Source organism: Microcaecilia unicolor, chromosome 2 (genome assembly GCF_901765095.1).
Source record: "Microcaecilia unicolor chromosome 2, aMicUni1.1, whole genome shotgun sequence".
NCBI lineage: Eukaryota > Metazoa > Chordata > Amphibia > Gymnophiona > Siphonopidae > Microcaecilia > Microcaecilia unicolor.
In genome coordinates, this window is record NC_044032.1 from 296,288,507 (window position 1) to 296,310,396 (window position 21,890).

The window sequence follows — 21,890 nt, forward strand, 5'->3', positions numbered from 1 at the left end:
TCTATGTTTCCTATCTTCCTTACATAAGGCGGGGATGGTGGCCCACACATGAGCATGATATATGCCCTATAAAGGTAGCAACCCTTATCAGGTAATGTTTTATCCACAAAAATGTAACCTAAATATGACTACGTAGCAAGTGAATAAGAATAAAATGTGTGATCTTGAATGGTGACCAAACCACCAGACATCATACAATCGTAAACTTTCAACCAAATGACCTAGAGCCTTGAACACTTCATAATGAACAGAAGAAGGGGGAAACAGAGTGGTCTAAACCAGGCTGCATAGTAGCATTAAAATTCCCTGCCAAAATAATCCGTCCCTTAGCAAAAGTCTGCAAAGCCAACCAAAGATGAGGAAAAAGGCAATCCTAATGCTCATTAGAAGCATAGACACTGGCAAGAATCACCTCCTCCTGGCAAGAATCACTCCTGGAGGATTGGCCTAGTGGTTAGGGTGGTGGACTTTGGTCCTGGGGAACTGAGGAACTGAGTTCGATTCCCACTTCAGGCACAGGCAGCTCCTTGTGACTCTGGGCAAGTCACTTAACCCTCCATTGCCCCATGTAAGCCGCATTGAGCCTGTCATGAGTGGGAAAGCGCGGGATACAAATGTAACAAAATAAAAATAAATATGCAAAAATAAATAACGACCATCAGGATCACGCGTTACATGTAAAAGGACAGCCACATGAAACAAAACGGGCACTCCACGTTTCTTAGCACTGTGTATATCAGATGCACAATACACTATGGGATATCTAGAATGGAACAGTAGGCCCTCTTGCTGTTGTACCTGAAGCAACTCTTGAAAGAGAGAGTGTCACTTATAAGGGGAATTTAAATCCTTAACATTGTAAGTATAAAGCTTTAAATCAGTCATCAAGACTTAAAAAGCAATTAATCAAAAGTAGATAGTAAGGAGAAAAAGAGAGAATGTGAAGAAAGACACCAAAACAAACTACCCCCACATCCAAAGAACTCCACCCCTGCCCCCACCCCACAACACCACCCGTCCTGTTCTCCATCCACCGTCACACATCCACCACCATCCTCACAATCTCCATCCAACCCAGAGATCTCAGAGTTGGGCAGCTGAGGGCATGAGTCTCCAGACGATATACAACCAGATTCTCTCCACTTCCACTTCTCAATCATACCACCCTAAAGAAGCAGATCAAAGATCCTCCCCATCCAACAGATACATCCACACCTGAGCAACAGACTAATGAATTCAAATATCCAAATGCAAAGCTGAGACAGTGTCATAACATAAACTAAAGTATTCCTCATTCCTCGCCCCCCCCTTTAGATGTTTGCAACAAGTCCAAAGAAAGCAGTATCAAACAGTCAGGGAGGGTACACAGTAGATCACAGATGAGGCGGCTTCTTCTGAGGTTTCTCCAGCTGTTGCCAACGTTGTAATTTCTCACGGGTCGCCAGTGCAACAGTACTCAGGTGCGATGTGGGAGCCAGATCCACTTCATGTAAAATCTTCTGTGCCTCCCCACGTTTGTGCACCCTAAGCACTTTACCTGCCACAGCAAAGTTCAGGGCAAAGGGAAAGGTCCGATATTTAATATGGGTTGAGGACAAAAATACAAAACAGTTTTCAGTACTTTCCGCGTTTGTAAAGTATAGGAGGAAAGATTTTGGTACACAGAAGCCTTGACCTCATTATATACATCAGCTGGGGTGTCTGTCGAGCTTTGTCCAAAATCGGTTCCTTATCCGAAAAGTGCATAAAATGTTCCACAATACCCCTAGGGGTAGAATCTCAGGGTCTTCCCAATGCTGTGTGGACTTGTTCAGATTGAATGGAGGCACCATCACCATTGGAGCCCAAAAGCTGCATGCAGAACAATTTATGTCCACTCATTAAGCTTTAATTTTCTTCTTTATTTCGGCAAAATAGTGCTTCAATTGGTATGGGCACAGAAAGTACAGAGTCAGATTCTGTGGCTGGAGCTGACACAACATGGTGACGCACTGATGTCGCTGGATCTTTGTAGCTGGCCTCCCACTTAGTCACCTCTCCCCTCTCCAGTCGGTTCAAAACTCTGCTGCCCGTCTCATCTTCCGCCAGGGTCGCTTTACTCATACTACCCCTCTCCTCAAGACCCTTCACTGGCTCCCTATCCGTTTTTGCATCCTGTTCAAACTTCTTCTACTAACCTATAAATGTACTCACTCTGCTGCTCCCCAGTATCTCTCCACACTCGTCCATCCCTACACCCCTTCCCGTGCACTCCGCTCCATGGATAAATCCTTCTTATCTGTTCCCTTCTCCACTACTGCCAACTCCAGACTTCGCGCCTTCTGTCTCGCTGCACCCTACGCCTGGAATAACCTTCCTGAGCCCCTACGTCTTGCCCCATCCTTGGCCACCTTTAAATCTAGACTGAAAGCCCACCTCTTTAACATTGCTTTTGACTCGTAACCACTTGTAACCACTCGCCTCCACCTACCCTCCTCTCTTCCTTCCCGTTCACATTAATTGATTTGATTTGCTTACTTTATTTATTTTTTGTCTATTAGATTGTAAGCTCTTTGAGCAGGGACTGTCTTTCTTCTATGTCTGTGCAGCGCTGCGTATGCCTTGTAGCACTATAGAAATGCTAAATAGTAGTAGTAGCAGACTTGTCCTTTTCTTTTCCCTGACCATATTGGGATTTCCTCATAATGACACTCTTTTCAAACGTCTGCCACTCCTGTGCAGAAAATTCCTCTGATGATGGATGCAAATAAAGGGAGATTCACTCAGGAGCAGACAAGAGGGAAAGAACTAGGCTGCCATCAAGCTAGATGACCTCACTTCCTCCCCTCGAGCCATACTTTTACATCACAGTACTGTTTGGATTAGTCTATAGTCAGAGACAGTACAGTCAACCATGCTGTCTGGCTAGTGTGTCTTTTATAACATTGCCAGCTCTCCTGTCTTTATAACTGTCTTTTGGACAGTTGTCAAAATGTAACTGAATTAAGCAGCTCTGAGCAGAGTTGCTCACTTTTGTGCCTGACTTAATTGCATGTCAATAGAAGCAGTATTGTTTCTCACCTGTAGTAGATTTGTTTGGTAGACAGCAGAATTGATCAAGCTCCCAATCCCTTCTGCTTCTGTGAGAATTGCATTCTTTCTTGAGCTGTTGAACTGACTGAAATGAGGAGACTGCTGATCATTGGAAGGGCAACACATCCTCTGAACTTTAGCTCTTTAGTTTTCAGAGAACTGTTTTATCCCAGTGCCACTGAATAATGTCACCTACTACTACTGCTACTTATCATTTCTATAGCGCTACTAGACGTACGCAGCGCTGTACACTTGAACATGAAAAGACAGTCCCTGCTCGACAGAGCTTACAATCTAATTAGGACAGACAAACAGGACAAACAAGAGATAAGGGAATATTAAAGTGAGGATGATAAAATAAGGGTTCTGAACAAGTGAATAAAGATAAACATAAACATTTGTTTGACCAGTTCTGCTTGTCTATGGATATCACTTGTGAAAGGTGAGAAGCAATATTTTGTCTTGCAGATTACCAAGCTCCAGCCTTTTGACACCGATCTATCCAGTTTGATTAGCACATGGTGGCTCTTCCCTAAGGTGGTATCCTGTTTCCGTCCCTCAGCTAATTGTTCTTCCAACATTCTTCCCATTTATAAACATGAAGCTTGTTGAGGCTTTTCCTTTCTATTTTTTTGAAATATTAACAGTTACTTGATTGTCCTGGAGATATATTTTCTTTTGGAAGTGGGACATTTGCTATAGATTTGAACTTCAGGAACAGAATAAACTGTACAGAAAGCCTATTTAGCTTTCTGTTCTCAAGAAGCCTGACCACCCAGTGACAAAAATTACTTTAGTGGCTCAATTTATAGTTTGCATTTTTCATTGTTATACTGTGTACATATCTGACCTTAACCATTGTTATCAGTACTCAGGTTATCAGAGACCAACAATGCCGCACGCCAATCTTAAACTCTCTCTCCTGAGAATAGATTTGCAAGGCTACAAAATCAAGCTATGATCACACACTTAACTATAACTATTGTCTTTATTTGACTCGCTGCTGAAATGTAAGGCTTGGCCTATCCATCCTTAAAGCTCTGTTGGAAGATTAGGCTCCATCTGTGGGATTTATTTTTGAAGGTTTCCAGGGTTGTTTGCTGTCTATGACTTAATTGATGCTATATAAATAAATAAATAAATAAATCAAAAATACAAACAGGTTCATCTTAGAAAAAAATAGTTCTGTGTTCTGATGTGTTTGCTTTGTTTGATCTTTTCCTTTATTTGAAGGCAATGTTTAGCTACTTAGTCTTGTGTATGAAATGCTTTTATCCTGCTTGCCATCAGAAAAAGGGCAGTTGCTTAACTACCATTGTTGTCCTACGATAACAGCAGAGGAGTGTTTAATATAATGCTCCATCTTTACTGTTTTGGATAGTACTGTTGTCCTTTCATAAATTAAGCTTTACTTTGTAAAAGTAAAGAACAGTCTATCCAGCAGTACATGGAAAACCATCCTTAAACATCTTGAAAAGCTTTTACTGGAAAATTCTAGAAGAGACTTCTGTGCTTGCATAAGGTGGCAATCACAGGACCTATGTTTGGATCACTGTTTTGTTTTTATTAGGGAAAAGAATTATGGGTAGGCCATTACTTGTTTCTCTAGGTGGATGGAACAAATCTTCAGGGCTTCACCAACCAACAAGCAGTAGAAGTTTTAAGGCGCACAGGACAGACAGTACAATTGACTTTGTTCCGAAAAGCACCTAAACAAGACATTGACTTCCATCCTGATGAGAGCACCATTATATCCCCAGAGAAGGATCTGACTATACAGAATAAAGAGGACGATGTTGCTAAAGGTAATGCAAAGTACTTAGATTAGTACTTCCGAATAAAGTGTTTACATTACAGTTAGAAACTGTAGGTGCTGTTTGTGGGGTCAGTTCTGTAAAGTGGGCAGAAACAGGTATGTACTGATTATGCGCTTAAATGTTTAGAATACTGGCATATACATGCATACATGTGCACATACGCACATACTGCTGGATTCTATAAATAGCTCCCAAATTAAAATTGTTCTCAATCCTGAGATCCGTGCACAAATTTGTTAATGAACCATTAACAATCAATAATGGGCTGATAACAATCAGTTATTGACATTAATTGACTTTAATCTGGGTTCACACGCTGAACTGGCTTTGCACGATTCTATAAAGTTCCACACCCAAAAGGAGGCATTTCTATGGGAGGGATCATGGGCAGATCAGGGGCATTCCAAAGAATTATGTTCAGTGTTATAGAATTTGGGGGCTGTAACACAGTAACATAGTAGATGATAGCAGAGAAAGACCCTTACAGTCCATCCAGTCTGCCCAACAAGATAAACTCATATATGCTACTTTATATGTATACCTCACCTTGATTTGTATCTGTCATTTTCAGGGCACAGACCGTAGAAGTCTACCCAGCACTAGCCCCGCCTCCCAACCACCAGCGCTGCTACCCAATCTCTGCTAAGCTTCTGAGGATCCATTCCTTCTGAACAGGATTCCTTTATGTTTATCCCATGCATTTTTGAATTCTGTTACCGTTTTCATCTCTACCACCTCTCGCGGGAGGGTATTCCAACATTTTGCTTGAGCTTGCCTCCGTTCCATCTCATTTTGTGTCCTCTACTTCTACCACCTTCCCATCTCCAGAAAAGGTTCGTTTGCGGATTGATACCTTTCAAATATTTGAACGTCTGTATCATATCATTACTGTTTCTCCTTTCCTCTAGGGTATACATGTTCAGGTCAGCAAGTCTCTCCTGATATGTCTTGTAACATAAATCCCAAACCATTTTTGTAGCTTTTCTTTGCACCGCTTCAATTCTTTTTACATCCTTAGCAAGATATGGCCTCCAAAACTGAACACAACACTCCAGATGGGGCCTCACCAACAACTTGAACAGGGGCATCAACACCTCCTTTCTTCTGCTCACAGCCTAGCAACCTTCTGGCTTCGGTCACCACTGTTTCGTCGCCTTCAGATCCTCAGATGCTATCACCCCAAGATACCTCTCCTGTCCGTACATGTCATTCTCCGAGGACAAGCAGGCTGCTTGTTCTCACGACTGGGGTGACGTCCGCGGCAGCCCCCACCAACCGGAAAAAAGCTTCGCGGGACGGTCGGCACGCAGGGCACGCCCACCGCGCATGCGCGGCCGTCTTCCCGCCCGTGCGCGACCGCTCCCGCCAGTTCCTTTTTTTCCGCGCCTGGAGAGAGTCGTGCCTGTGCCGCTCTCTCTGTTTCAGTCCCGGAAAAACCGTCGCGTTTACGCGAACCTTTTTATTTTCTTTTATATTTAATTTATCGCCGCGCGCTCCACTTTTCTTTTCTTTAAAAAAAAAAAAAAAAAAAAAGGAGCACGCGCTCCCATTTTCCCTCGCTTCCAGCGGGGACGTAGCGTTGCGGCCTAGTGGCCGCACGGTCGTTTTTCATTTTCGAGGTGTGATTTCCGCCACCATCGACGACTTTAATTTCGCCGACGCGATTTTTCCGTCGATGTCCTCGAAGGTCCCGAGTGGATTTAAAAAGTGAGGTCGGTGCGGCCGGCCCATCTCGCAGACCGACACCCACGCTTGGTGCCTCCAGTGCCTCGGGCCGGAGCACAATTTCAAGTCGTGTCCCCTGTGTCTCGGTCTCCGGAAACGGACTCAGGTTGCGAGGCAAGTTCAACGGGACCGTATTTTTGGAACTTGCGCCGGCCCCTCGACGTCGACCTCGACGGCATCGGTATCGACGCCCGGTCCTTCGGTACCGGTATCGATGCATGCGCGGTGAGCGTGCCCTGCGTGCCGATCGTCCCGCGAAGCTTTTTTCCGGTTGGTGGGGGCTGCCGCGGACGTCACCCCAGTCGTGAGAACAATCAGCCTGCTGTCCTCGGAGAACACCTGCTACAGGTATGTATCATTCACTGTCCCTCACCGTCTAACACATACGTCTCCTGTGGATTTCTACTCCCTAAGTGCTTCACTTTGCATTGAATTTTAATTGCCAAATATTAGACCATTCTTCTAGCTTCTGCAGATCCTTTTTCATGTTTTCCACTCCCTCCGGGGTGTCCACTCTGTTACAAATCTTGGTGTCATCTGCAAAAAGGCAAACTTTACCTTCTAACCCTTCGGCAATGTCACTGACAAATATATTGAACAGAATCGGCCCTAGTACCGATCCCTGAGGCACTCCACTGTTCACGTTTCCCTCATCCGAGTGAATTCCATTCACCACCACCCTTTGGTGTCTGTCCGTCAACTAGTTCCTAATCCAGTTCACCACGTTTGGTCCTTGCGCTCCATACACCAGGTTCCAGTTGGTGTAAGTCCTCGTGGCCAAAGTTGGGTGTCGGAATACGCGTTAAGTGCAATTCTGTATAAAGCGCTCAGCCCAGACTTCGCTATATAGAGTAACACTGAATGCAGATTTTTTCCAGTGCCATTTACTTAATCTGGCCCATAATGCTTAGGTGAATTTTTGGCATTTATTCTGTAGATATGTGCATGCCTTCCATAGCGTGTATTTGATAGATGAACACACACATTGGTGGAGCATGAGCAGGACTCTCAACATGCATAACTTATAGAATGCTGTAAGTTAGGCACGTATCTCCAGCATTTAGATATGAACATTTCACTGGCTGTCTGGTTTAAGTACTTATATCTAACTGCATAAGCAGTTATATTCCTTGTGGTGCTAGCAGTCCATAAAGGAAAGTAGAGGTCTACTTTCTATTATAGAATAGGCACCACATAGGCACACTCTAGCTGCCTATATATAAGTGCATTGTTATAGAATTGCCCCCTCAATGTGTAAATGGCATTCACATATAGGGCTAGATTCTATATATGGTGGCTAAAAAATTAGCACCAATAAACCTTCTTAATTGGTGTTCTGTAAGCCATGCCTAAAGTTTGGCACAGCTTATAGAATAAATACTTAGGTCGTGTGAAAATTTAGGCGATGCAAATACTCATGCCTAAATTTACGCACGGAGCTCTGTTTATAATTATGCGTGTAACTCAAAACCACACCCTCGAAATGTCTATGACCCTCCCATTTCCGTATCCTCTTTTTCGGGCTGTCTATAAATTTTAGGTGCAGATCCTGTGTCTAACTATGCACATAATCCTCAATTAAATCTAATTAGTGCCAATAATGGCCTGTTATTCTGTTAAATTGTGCGTGCAATCGGGGACGCGCCTAAATTTGCGAGCACAATTTTTGACCACCTTTATAGAATTTTGGTATAAGTGACAATTTTAGAATTGCATTATTTACATGTATAGAAAACAGCCATCAGAGTTTGAAACATAAAAAAGGCATATTTTGGGTATGGTTTTGGCAGTCCTTTGATTAATACCCATATTCTATTTCAGAGTGGTTTTAATAACTGCTCCAAGTCATTCATAGCACACAAACAACTTTAGAACCTTACACTTGGAGGTGTTGTTAAATTGAGAAATTTTGTTCATTTCTCTATCCCAAGGGATGTGGGTTTGAAATTCAAAGTTAGAATTGTGACCCTTCCATGCCACTTCCCCACTCCACCTCCCCTTGAAATCTCTGCATGGTGTGGATCTCCAATAGAAATTGTGGCTTTCTGAAATTATCACTTACACATGTGTGACATATGGGGCTATTTCTACTGCTAACAGCAATGCTGCATACTACCAGTGTTGCTAGCAGCACTGGTTTCTGACTTGGGAGGATAGTGAACTTGGGTCTTGGCTGGGTTCATTTTTTAGCGGTAAATGGAATGAAATAGAATTGGGAAATGAGGGAGCTTGGGGGATGTTAATGGAGGGTAATTCAAATAAATACAAGAAATCTTTCATTAGGACCTGTTGTCATAGCTAGAAGGTAGAAAGTTATATTAATTTTAACTTTCCTTTACAGAAAATTGTGAAAATCTGCAAGGTTCTCCATCTCTAAGGGACACTTCAAAAATGCCATACTTTGCACAGGAAAGCAATTTACTGCAATCAGGTTCTACTTTATTTTAATTATGCACAGTTCTTTTTTTTTTCGTGTTATGTAGACTGCCTGTTGTTAGTCTTGTAAATAACATATGCACTATGATTGTATGGAGAGTTTTTAAACTTTGTGTACAGCCAGTGTTTTCAATATGAATTTGTGTGTAAATGTACTTGGAGCATACAAAATCTAAATCAAAAAGAGTATACAAAATCTAAAATAACAATCAATATTGCAACAACTTTACAAAATAACCATTAAATGAGGTGGGAATTAGTTTTTATATATCTGTGTTTTCTACTTAGTAGGATGGATCATCCACCCAAGTGGGTGACATCATCTGATTGTGTTGGGATGAATTAGCCCTTTCAGAGCTCAGAAAGTACTGGAAAAGAGGATCCAAGATGGTGTTTGAGGCAGACATTTGTGCAAGAGCTCCCTGAAAGCTGAGAGAGTTTTGACTGACTCAAGTCCAGAGATGGGAAAGAGGAAAGTTAAGCGATGATCTAAAATCCTCCGCTACCCCTCAGATTTCTTTGAGTCGGCCAACCTTGGAAGCTATTAAGTTGCTCTGGTCCAGGAGGTGGGCACTTTTGAAAGATTTTCCTTGTCTTGGGAGCAGAGCAATGAAGGAGCCTTGTTGAGCCCTGATGTGTGGACTATACTGTTACAATCCAGAAGTGTTTCATTGGATGTCACACCTAATTCCATATCATCATGCTGATCAATCCATAGACTGGTGGGTTGTGTCCATCTACCAGCAGGTGGAGATAGAGAGCAATCCTTTTGCCTCCCTATATGTGGTCATGTGCTGCCGGAAACTCCTCAGTACGTTCTCTATCTCAGCAGGTGGTGGTCACACACAGCAGCAGCTCTGGCTAGGTCTCCAAGCCTAATTTTTAGGTTTTGTTGAGGGCTCTTCTTGAGCAAGTGCAAACCTGGTGGCGCCAGGTCCCTCCTTTTCTCCCCCCTCCCGCTGGCTCCGTTAAAAAAAAAAAAAAATTTTGGGCGTCCTTAAGGGCGTTTATTTCGACGTTTATTGCAGTTACTCACTGGGACACCAGGTCGTTACAGCTCGGAGCGAGAAGCAGGTAATTTTTATCTTTTTATAGCGGGCAGGGGGTTCCCCGATCGATCTCCACGAGGCCTATGGCGTCGGAGGGCGAGGGCGCGAAGAATCGCTCCCCGGACCGCGTGTGCGCTTCTAGCGGGGATGCGGGGGTCTTAAAGTCTGATTCGCCCTTGTTGGGTGTCAGTTCGGAGGCCGGTCAGTGTCCCGGGTCTTCCTCTGGTGCAGCGGTTTTTCCCCGCCATAAATGCCCATCCCCCGCTGCTCGCCTCCGCCATCTTGGCCGGCCACTCTGTTCGGACGGCTTCTTGGGCCGCCCTTGAGCTGGGAGACGTTAATGCCATGGCCGCCCTTGATTTGGGCGACGGCAAAAAAGCGGCTAAAGTTAAGCGCCGTTCTTCCTGCGCGGCTCCTTCGCGGAGTGTCGCGCCGGACGCCATCTTGGATGCGCAGCATGTTTCTCCCACGCTCTTGCGAGCGCCGGTTGAGGGTGCGTCTAGGGCTGTGGCCCAGGCTGCTGAAGTGCACAGTCTGGGGGGTTTCTCCCCCGAGTTTATTTTGCTGCTGCATCAGGCCTTCCTTATGCAAAACGCTGCCCCTTCTCCCTTGTCCGATAAAGGGGTTGAGGCCCCCGGAAGTAAACGCCCTCGGGTGGATTCCCAGGCCTTAGAGGACTCTGTTTCCTCTGAGGTAGATGAGGGCAGCGTATCTGAGTTCTCCCAACGGTCCTTTGGGGATTCCTTGGAGGAGACAGATTCCCGCTCGAATTGAGCGGATGACCCCTCTGCAGCGCGGATCTTTCGCTCAGAGGATTTCCCAACCTGTTAGTGCAGGCCATGAGCATTTTGAAGATTTCCTCTCCAGAGGACGTCTCTCCCTCAGCCCCTGTTGGCTCCGCCATTATGCTGGGGACGAAGCGCCCGCCTAGAACCTTCCACGTGCATGATGCCATGCACACCTTAATTTCGGCTCAATGGGATGTCCCGGAAGCGAGCCTCAAAGTGCCTAGGGCTATGTCCCGCTTCTATCCTTTGCCTCAAAGTGAACGGGAGGCCTTTCTTTGGCCTACCGTGGATTCTTTAATCACTGCGGTGACTAAGAAAACGGCGTTGCCGGTGGAAGGTGGCACGGCCCTAAAGGACGCCCAAGACAGAAGATTGGAGGCGGCCTTAAGGTCGTCCTTCGAGGCGGCTGCCTTAAGTTTGCAGGCCTCAGTTTGCGGCTCCTACGTGGCCAGGGCGTGCCTGACGATTGTGCAGTGGGCTTCCCCCTCGGATCCTTCCTTGAGGGCTGATTGGCCGGCCCTGGAATCGGGCTTGGCTTATTTGGCAGACTTACTGTATGATGTCTTGAGAGCCTCAGCTAAAGGTATGGCTCAGACAGTCTCTGCGCGGCGGTGGCTTTGGCTGAAACATTGGTCTGCGGACCACGCCTCTAAGTCCCACCTGGCTAAGTTGCCTTTTAAAGGCAAGCTGCTCTTTGGGGTCGAGCTGGACAAAATAGTGACCGATCTCGGCACGTCTAAGGGCAAGAGGTTACCAGAGGTCAGGGCTCGGGCCAGTGCTCGCCCCGGTATCTCCAGAGGACGGTTTCAGGAAGCCCGTCGGTACCGCCCGGGCAAGTCGGGCTCCTCTGCCCCCTCTTCCTTCAAGAGGAACTTCTCCCCCAAGCAGCATTCCTTTCGCAGAGACCGCCGTCTCGGAGGTGCACCCTCCGGTCCTCCCCCAGGGTCTCGTATCCAATGACGGGATCCTGGTCCATGGCCCAGTGCAGATTGGAGGACGCCTGTCCTCGTTTCTGGGCGAGTGGACCAGGGTAACTTCAGACGCTTGGGTGCTGGAAGTCATCAGAGACGGCTACAAGCTAGAGTTCTGCTGACCCTTAAGAGACGGGTTTGTACTCTCTCCCTGCAAGTCTCCGGTCAAAGCTGTGGCAGTGCAGCAGACCTTGGACAATCTGATCCGCCTGGGTGCGGTCGTTCCGGTGCCAGAAAATCAGCTTGGCAAGGGACGTTACTCCATTTACTTTGTGGTACCAAAGAAAGGAGGTTCTGTACGGCCTATCCTCGACCTCAAAGGGGTCAATCGGGCCTTGAAAGTTCGGCACTTTCGCATGGAGACTCTCCGCTCTGTTATAGCGGCAGTGAAGGCAGGGGAGTTCCTGGCATCCTTGGACATCAAGGAAGCGTACTTGCATATTCCCATCTGTCCTCATCAACGCTTTCTGCGTTTTTCAGTCCTGGGCCGACACTTCCAGTTCAGAGCCCTCCCGTTCGGGTTGGCTACTGCTCCGCGGACCTTCTCCAAAGTAATGGTGGTCATTGCGGCCTTCCTGCGAAAGGAAGGAGAAACAAGTCCATCCTTATCTGGACGACTGGTTGATCCGAGCCCCCTCTTATGCAGAGTGCGGCAAAGCTGTGGACCGGGTGATTGCTCTTTTGAGCTCCCTGGGGTGGATCATCAACTGGGAGAAAAGCCAGCTGCGCCCGACTGAGTCCCTGGAGTTATCTGGGAGTTCGATTCGACACCCAAGTGGGCAGAGTGTTCCTGCCGGACAATCGGATTGTCAAGCTTCAGGCTCAGGTGGACCAGTTCCTAGTAGCCTCTCCTCTTCGGGCTTGGGACTATGTGCAGCTGTTGGGCTCTATGACGGCCACGATGGAAGTAGTGCCCTGGGCCAGGGCTCATATGAGACCACTACAACACTCTCTGCTGCAGCGCTGGACTCCGGTGTCGGAGGATTATGCTGTGCGCCTTCCCTTGGACCCAGCAGTACGCAAGGCGCTGAGCTGGTGGCTGAAGACAGACAAGTTGTCTGCAGGGATGCCTCTTGTGACCCCGGAGTGGATTGTCGTCACGACGGACGCCTCTTTGACGGGCTGGGGAGCCCACTGCATGGGAAGGAGAGCGCAGGGGCTCTGGTCTCCTGCAGAGGCAAAGTGGTCTATCAACCTCCTGGAACTCGGAGCCATTCGGTTGGCGCTTTTGGAGTTCCTCCCGGTACTGGCGTTGAAGCCGGTACGGGTCCTGTCGGACAATGCCACGGCTGTGGCCTATGTCAACCGCCAGGGATGTACCAAGAGCGCCCCTCTAGCCAAGGAAGCCATGAATCTATGCCAGTGGGCGGAAGCGAACCTGGAACAGCTGTCAGCGGCCCACATTGCCGGAGTCATGAATGTCAAGGCGGACTTTCTCAGTCGCCATACCTTGGATCCCGGAGAGTGGCAGTTATTGGCTCAGGCGTTCTTGGACATCACGAAGCGCTGGGGCCAGCCGAGCCTAGATCTGATGGCGTCATCGGCCAATTGCCAAGTGCCGCGCTTTTTCAGCAGAGGACAGGACCCTCGATCTCTGGGAGTAGATGCTCTTCTCCAACAGTGGCCGACACAGGAGCTTCTCTATGTGTTCCCGCCCTGGCCCATGTTGGGCAGGGTACTAGACCGGGTGGCAAAGCATCCGGGCCGAATAATCCTGGTGGGTCCGGACTGGCCCAGACGTCCCTGGTATGCGGACTTGATCAGGCTCTCAGTGGACGACCCTCTGCGGCTGCCAGTGGAGCAGGGCCTGTTGCATCAGGGTCCCGTGGTGATGGAGGATCCCTCCCCCTTTGGTCTTACGGCCTGGCTATTGAGTGGCAGAGTCTGAGGAAGAAGGGCTTCTCAGACAAGGTCATTGCCACTCTGCTGAGAGCGAGGTAGCGCTCTACTTCTACTGCTTACGCCAGGGTTTGGCGTACCTTTGCAGCGTGGTGTGAAGCAGGCTCACTTTCTCCCTTCACTGCTCCAATTTCTTCAGTGCTGGCGTTCCTGCAAGAAGGTCTGGACAAAGGCCTGTCGCTCAGTTCCCTTAAAGTCCAGATAGCGGCTCTGGCTTGCTTCAGGGGCCGCCTGAAGGGTGCTTCCCTGGCTTCGCAGCCAGATGTGGTGCGTTTTCTCAAGGGAGTTAATCACCTGCGCCCTCCTCTGCACTCAGTGGTGCCTGCGTGGAATTTCAACCTGGTACTAAGAGCCTTGCAGAAGCCGCCTTTTGAACCCTTGTCGATGGCATCTCTGAAAGACCTGACGTTGAAAGCAGTCTTTTTGGTGGCTATCACTTCAGCCAGAAGAGTTTCCGAGCTCCAGGCACTCTCATGTCGAGAGCCTTTTCTGCAGTTCACTGAGGCAGGAGTGTCTATTCGCACAGTGCCTTCCTTCCTGCCCAAGATTGTTTCTCGCTTCCATGTGAATCAGCAGCTCTGTCTCCCTTCCTTTCGTAGGGAGGACTACCCAGAGGAGAATACTCTGCTCTCACATTTCTGGATGTGAGACGAGTCATCATCAGATACTTGGAGGTGACCAATGATTTCCGGAAGTCGGATCATCTGTTTGTCCTGTTTGCAGGTCCTCGTAAGGGTCTGCAGGCTGCTAAGCCTACAGTGGCAAGATGGGTCAAGGAAGCCATTGCAGCGGCTTATGTGGCCGCGGGGAAGGTGCCGCCTATCCAGCTGAAGGCTCACTCCACTAGAGCTCAGGCGGCCTCGATGGCAGAGGCCGGGTCCGTCTCCTTGGAAGAGATATGCAAGGCGGCAACTTGGGCATCGGCCCATACCTTCTCCAGGCATTACCGCTTGACTGTGGCTGCTCGGGCGGAGGCCCGGTTTGGAGCTTCAGTGTTGCGGTCATGGATTTCAATGTCCCGCCCTGGGTGAGTACTGCTTCGGTACATCCCACCAGTCTATGGATTGATCAGCATGATGATATGGAAGGTAAAATTATGTATCATACCTGATAATTTTCTTTCCATTAATCATAGCTGATCAATCCATAGCCCCTCCCAGATATCTGTACTGTTTATATTCTGGTTGAATTTTAGGTTCAAGTTTAGTCTTCAGTTACTTCAGGAGGACTTCGTGTTCAAGTTTTTTCACTTGGATTCTTCAAGAGTTGAGACGAGTTTGTGTCACAGTGAGCTGCTGCATTCCTCTCCCCTCCGTTTTACGGGGCTGGATTGAGACATAAATTCTGCCGGCGCTCCCTCCCGCTTCGTGCGGCTGTAGGGCAGCTTTGTACCCTTCCCGCTTCGGCGGTGTTAGGGTCAGTCAGCTCCTCCCGCGGTTGCGGTTGCAGGATAAGCCAGATCCCCCCGCATCGGCGGGGTGGTGTCCCTCCCCCGCTCCACGGGGATGAGCTGGACGGATTCCCCTCCCCCACTTGTGTGGGGATGAGCTGGGTTAATTCCCCTCCCCCGTTTCGGCGGTGGTGAGCTGGGCAGAGTGTCCCTTTGTGGGTGTAATTCTCTAAGTGCTGAGTCCTGCGGATGGAGCTTGGATATCGACATACTGAGGAGTTTCCGGCAGCACATGACCACATATAGGGAGGCAAAAGGATTGCTCTCTATCTCCACCTGCTGGTAGATGGACACAACCCACCAGTCTATGGATTGATCAGCTATGATTAATGGAAAGAAAATTATCAGGTATGATACATAATTTTACCTTCAGCTACGTTGAGATCATAAGTGCTGAAGTTGGGTGAGGAGGGAGCATCTGAGGTGCCTGCTTTGCGGAGTACTTTTGCTGGAATTCATGGTGCAGTAATGCCTGATCAAAAGGTGATGGTTCTGGAGCAAGTCACAGTTATGAGGCCAGCAGTCATTACCCTAGGTTTTGTTTGGGAAGCGATTCAAGGTCTAGAGGCATCATTCTCTTTGTTCACTAGTAAGATTAATCAAGATTTGGCAGTTTTACTGATGACTGATGAGGATCAGGAGAAAGATCAGTTACACCAAGCTGCCAAGCTTGTTAAAGTTTAGGAATGCCTGGAGTGTCTTGAAGAACCCATGGGACACTCTGGTGTGGTTTGGTTCTGGGGGGTTATCATAGAGGGGGAGATTAGGGGTTGTTATTATTTTGTGGTTGTCTGTTGGTGGGGTTCTGGGCCTTTGGAGGCTGTGGGGGTTGTAATATTACACAGTTTGCTGTTTTTTGTTTGACACTTTTTTGTACTTTTTACATTTGCGATTTTGTGTATTCTGCTTTTGTTTTGAAAGTAAAACATTTATTGATACAAAAGTTGAGGAACACCTGGGTGAGTTACAACTCAGGTTCATGAGAGTTGGAGTACTTGGAAAACCAGATGAGCAAAAATAATATAAGATTTTTTAATTTTTCTAAGCCAACACAGTTGTCTCCACGTGATTAAAAAAAAAATATAAGGGAAGTTCTTGACTTTACATCTGATAATATATCCCTGATAGTTCGAACACATCATTTGGCCGGGATTGGATCTGTGAATAAACCAACGGTTGGATCTGGGCAACAGGCGTCCTATTGAAGTTATTAACTTGACTGGCTTTTTGAAAGTTCTCTGGAAGTTATTATGGAGAGAAGAACTCCAAACTTTGATGGTTTGTTTTACTCCTGAACCTGATCCTAATACAATCTTAAACTTTATTTTAGGAAAGTGAATGTGAAATTCTTTGGATTAAGATTCATATTTTTCCCCACTTTCTCATGAAACATAGAAGAGGTGTAAGGAGTTCTAGGCCCTTAGGCCAAAGGCTTTAGCCTTGGGTGTGACTTTACTTTGAGATTTCCATGCAGATGTTTTGTGGTGTGACTTTACCTTGAGATTTCCATGCAGATGTTTTGTAGTCTTTGAGAATAAACAATTTTTGTTCTTTAATCTGCATCAATTGGAGAAATTTGCATTAGCTAGAGAGAATACTTCTGTATCTTTGATGCTTAACCCTAATGTGCGTACTTAATCAATCTTGACTTATATTTTTTTGAAATATGTATTTTTTCTTCTTTTACCTGACATTTGGTGAAATGGATAGAATAAGTTTAAAATTGTTATAAAATTAAAATTTTTGAAAAGTGCTGGAAAAGCATCTGAGCATCCATGTTTCTTTCCTGCATATAACACGCCCTCCCACACATCATGTCCCTTGGTAGGTGCCTCTGTTTCTTTATCTTCTCTGCTGAATGGATGTGCCTTTTAGCTCTTTCAGAGCCTCCTGTAGGATTCAGGCTATTTGGGGGGGGGGGGGGGGGGGGTTAAATCCAGAATAAAAATTCATTTTTTCCTTTGCCAAATAATTTTCGAAAATTTCAATGCATATAAAACTGTCTATGTGATAAGTAACATTGTTCCAAGTCCCAACTTGGTCTATGTGTCTGTATCAGAGGAATCAACCACTTCATCATGTTTCTACAGAACCTACCATTTTTATAGGTCCTCTGCCCTTGGAAAATGAGAGATTTATACATGTCATAAAAATGTACATAACCTGCTCTTGAGCAAATGATGGACATTTGGAACCTATGATTATATGTATATCTATCTTAGAATATATATCTATATAAAAGCATTTGTTGTAGTAATACAACTGAATGCTGCCCTTCCTCTTTTCATAAGATAGTTCTTAAGTTAATTTTGAAGGATGTGCATAATTCTTTTTAAGAATATGATTAAACCATTGTGGTTTGGATGAAGACATAGAAACTTTAAAAGGTTTTACATTTGTGATGGGAAGATACACTTCAAAGATGGGCATGGTATCTGCTTACTATGCTTCTGACCACATGAGGACAATTTTACAGCCGTGGTAAATTGTCACTGTAGGCCTATTTAAAGCACAGGCCTATTAGATGCAGAGCACTTAACTACACAGGAATCTGCTACCAACCCCCCCCCCCCCCCCCCCCAAAAAAAAAAAAAAAAAATCTTTAGTCCCAAGGTGTTCCAGATCCCCATCAAGAGAATGGGTTATATACCCTGAATATATTGGCCTTGTGAGTCTTACAATGGTCTGAATAGATGTTTCAGCTGGAGGATCTGATAAACATACAACAAAGCCTTTGTTGCATTGCCTTAAACTAGGCACTACTCTTTGGTGCCAGAAGACAAGCATCAAAGTTCTGTGCTATGATAGCAGTGCTTCACCAAAAATCTGATTCATAGATACTTGATTCAGTAATGCAGAATATAGGTGCCAGAGTGTTGGAGCAAACATTGAGTGCTATCTTCCAGGCATGAAACCTGAACCTTAAAATGTTAACATGTAGTTGGTCAGGTGTCCAGCAAAAGAAAAGAACATGATAATATGATAGTAGGTGGCTCTTTTTCACTTCTTGTTCAGATAAAGTGTGTGTGTGTGTGGGGGGGGGGTGATAATTTCCTTTTACTTTGGTTACTTAAAATAGTAGTCATAGAGGTAAATGGACAACTTTCTGCTTTTTTACCTTATTTTATTTTTTGCTAAATTGGCTGCTAAGACTGCATGGTTGACATTTTTAAGGATTGTCTAGCTTACTGTGAAAACAAACACAGCTGAATGATTCTTTGCAAAAATCCCAAATACTTTGCTATAAATTGTGCCTTTAGAAAGGATCAAGGAAACACCTGCTCATCAAGAAGTATTCTTATCTATCAGTCATTTAGTCTTCAAAGAGGATACTTCTGCTTTCTTTTCTAGATAATCACTAGAAGTTTCTTTCCATGCAGAAATTTTAGAGAATTTACATTCCAGCTTATAATCGAAAGTAATCGCCGGCTATTTCCCGACACAAATCAGGATATGGCCGGCGAAAAGCATATATTCGAAAGCTACATTTGTGATAGCTTTGCCGCTTTCCCTTCGCCTCGCCGGCGAAAGTTCAAAGGGGCGTGTTGGCGGCAAAGCGAAGGCGGGACATGGGAGGCTTGGGCGTGGCTACCAGATGGCCTGCTTTCGCGGATAATGGAAAAATAAATCCCGGCGATAAGCAGTATTTCGCCGGGTTTACTTGGTCCTTTTATTTTCACGACCAAGCCTCAAAAAGGTGCCCCAACTGACCAGATGACCACCGGAGGGAATGGGGGATGACCTCCCCTTACTCCCCCAGTGGTCGCCAACCCCTCCCACACTAAAATTATTAAAATACAAACCTTTTTTGCCAGCCTGTATGCCAGCCTCAAATGTCATACCCAGCACCCAGACAGCAGTATGCAGGTCCCTGGAACAGTTGTTGTTGGTTGCAGTGGACTGCAGAAAGGCAGAGCCAGGCCCATCCCCCCCCTACCTGTTCCACTTGTGGTGGGTAATGTTGAGCCCTCCCAAACCCCCCAAAACCCACTGTACCCACATGTAGGTGCTCCCCTTCAGCCCTTAGGGCTAGGGTAATGGTGCACACTTGTGGGCAGTGGGTTTTGGGGGGATTTGGGGGACTCAGCACACAAGGGAAGGGTGCTATGCACCTGGAAGCTAATTTGGTTGTTTATAAAAGATGTTTGAAGTGCCCCCTAGGGTGCCCGGTTGGTGTCCTGGCATGTGAGGGGGACCATTGCACTACAAATGCTGGCTCCTCCCACGGCCAAATGCCTTGGATTTCGCCGGGTTTGAGATCGCCAGCAGTTTTTTCCATTATTGCAGAAAAACAAAAGTGGCGATCTCAAACCCGGCGAAATGCCCACACCGTATTATCGAAAAAAAAGATGGCCGGCCATCTTTTTAGAAAATACGGTTCCGGCCAGCTGTTGCGCCGCCTCCAAAATAGATCGCCGGCGACCTATTTCGCCGGCGACGTTCGATTATTCCCCTCATTGTCACATATTTGTGCCGTGTGGAAGAGTTGCCTGTGAGTGTTCAATCTCACATTTCACTATCTCCACTTAGGGATACATCTCTGTAAGAGGATAAAATTTATCCAGAATTCGTATGGAAGTTAGCAAAGGAAATGCCTTTTAAGATTCATAAGGAAACAGCCAAGAAAGAGTCATGTTTGCCTTTACCAACTATCTCGGATCTCTCAAGGAATTGACTGCGGTCCCTGTTTACTGGTTGCTAAGAGATCTACAGACAAAGACCTAACAAACTCCAGTGTCCAATCAGAGGACTACTAGGAAATACAGAGTACAGCCTGCTCCTGGTTTCAATAATCTTTGTCTTAAATATGAATCAGTTATTATGGAGTCAACTGTGCAAAAGATGAAAAGATCTAAGATTTTTTGTAATATGTCACTGGGCAAAGATGCAAGGATGCTGAACCAAATAGGAAAGCAGAATATAGTAACATAGTAGATGACGGCAGCGAAAGACCTGCACGGTCCATCCAGTCTGCCCAACAAGATAAACTCATTTGTGCTATTTTTTGTGTATACCTGACCTTGATTTGTATCTGCCAGTTCCATGGCACAGACTGTAGAAGTCTGCCCAGCAGTAGCCCGCCCCCCCACCGACTCTGCCACCCAATCTCCGCTAAGCTTCTGAGGATCCATTCCTTTCGAACAGGATTCCTTTATGTTTATCCCATGCATTTTTGAATTTTGTTACCGTTCTCATCTCCACCACCTCCCGCGGGAGGGCATTCCAAGTATCCACCACTCTCTCCGTGAAAAAATATTTCCTGACATTTTTCTTGAGTCTGCCCCCCCTTCAATCTCATTTCATGTCCTCTAGTTCTTCCGCCTTCCCATCTGCGGAAAAGGTTCATTTGCGGATTAATACTTTCAAATATTTGAACGTCTGTATCATATCACCCTTGTTTCTCTTTTCTTCCAGGGTATACATGTTCAGGTCAGCAAGTCTCTCCTCATTCGTCTTGTAACGCAAATCCCATACCATTCTCGTAGCTTTTCTTTGCACCACTTCCATTCTTTTTACATCCTTAGCCAGATACGGCCTCTAAAACTGAACACAATACTTCAGGTGGGGCCTCACCAACGCCTTATACAGGGGCATCAACACTTCCTTTCTTCTGCTGTTCACACCTCTCTATACAGCCTAGCAACCTTCTAGCTATGGCCACCGCCTTGTCGCACTGTTTCATCACCTTCAGATCCTCAGATACTATCACCCCAAGATCCCTCTCCCCGTCCGTACATATCAGACTCTCACCGCCTAACACATACATCTCCCGTGGATTTCTACTCCCTAAGTGCATCACTTTGCATTTCTTCGCATTGAATTTTAATTTGCCAAACCTTAGACAGTCTTCTAGCTTCCGCAGATCCTTTTTCATGTTTTCCACTCCCCTCAGGGTGTCCACTCTCTTACAAATCTTAGTATCGTCCGCAAAAAGGCAAACTTTACCTTCTAACCCTTCGGCAATTTCACTCACAAATATATTGAACAGAATCGGCTCCAGCACCGATCCCTGAGGCACTCCACTACTCTCCTTTCATCCAAGCGGATTCCATTAACCACCACCCTCTGGCGTCTGTCCGTCAACCAATTCTTAATCCAGTTCACTACGTCAGGTCCTATCTTCAGCCTTTCTAGTTTATTTAAGAACCTCCTGTGAGGAACCATGTCAAAAGCTTTGCTGAAATCTAAGTAGATTACATCTATAGCACGTCACTGATTAAATTCTCTGGTCACCCAGTCAAAGAATTCAATGAGATTCGTTTGGCACAATTTCCCTTTGGTAAACCATGTTGTCTCGGACCTTGCAACTCATTGGCTTGCAGGAAATTCACTATCCTTTCCTTCAGCATTGCTTCCATTACTTTTCCAATAGCCGAAGTGAGGCTTCCTGGCCTGTAGTTTCCAGCTTCTTCCCTATCACCACTTTTGTGAAGAGGGACCACCTCTGCCGTTCTCCAATCCCACGGAACCTCTCCCATCTCCAAGGATTTTTTAAACAAATCTTTAAGAGGACCCGCCAGAACCTCTCTGAGCTCCCTCAATATCCTGGGGTGGATCCCATACGGTCCCATGGCTTTGTCCACCTTTAGATTTCCTAGTTGTTGATACACACTCCCTTCTGTGAATGGTGCTTTCTCCGAGGACAAGCAGGCTGCTTGTTCTCACTGATGGGTGACGTCCAC

General features: G+C 46.2%; 1 protein-coding gene across 2 annotated transcripts in view; it reads left to right on the forward strand.

The window, feature by feature from the left end:
• Positions 1 to 21,890, forward strand: part of MPDZ (multiple PDZ domain crumbs cell polarity complex component) — a 571,809-nt gene that overhangs the window by 148,129 nt on the left and 401,790 nt on the right. For both annotated transcript variants that reach the window (XM_030194291.1, XM_030194292.1), the window contains exons 11-12: positions 4,682 to 4,877; positions 8,956 to 9,045. In XM_030194291.1, the coding sequence (XP_030050151.1) occupies positions 4,682 to 4,877; positions 8,956 to 9,045 (286 nt within the window). The remainder of the gene's footprint in view (positions 1 to 4,681; positions 4,878 to 8,955; positions 9,046 to 21,890) is intronic.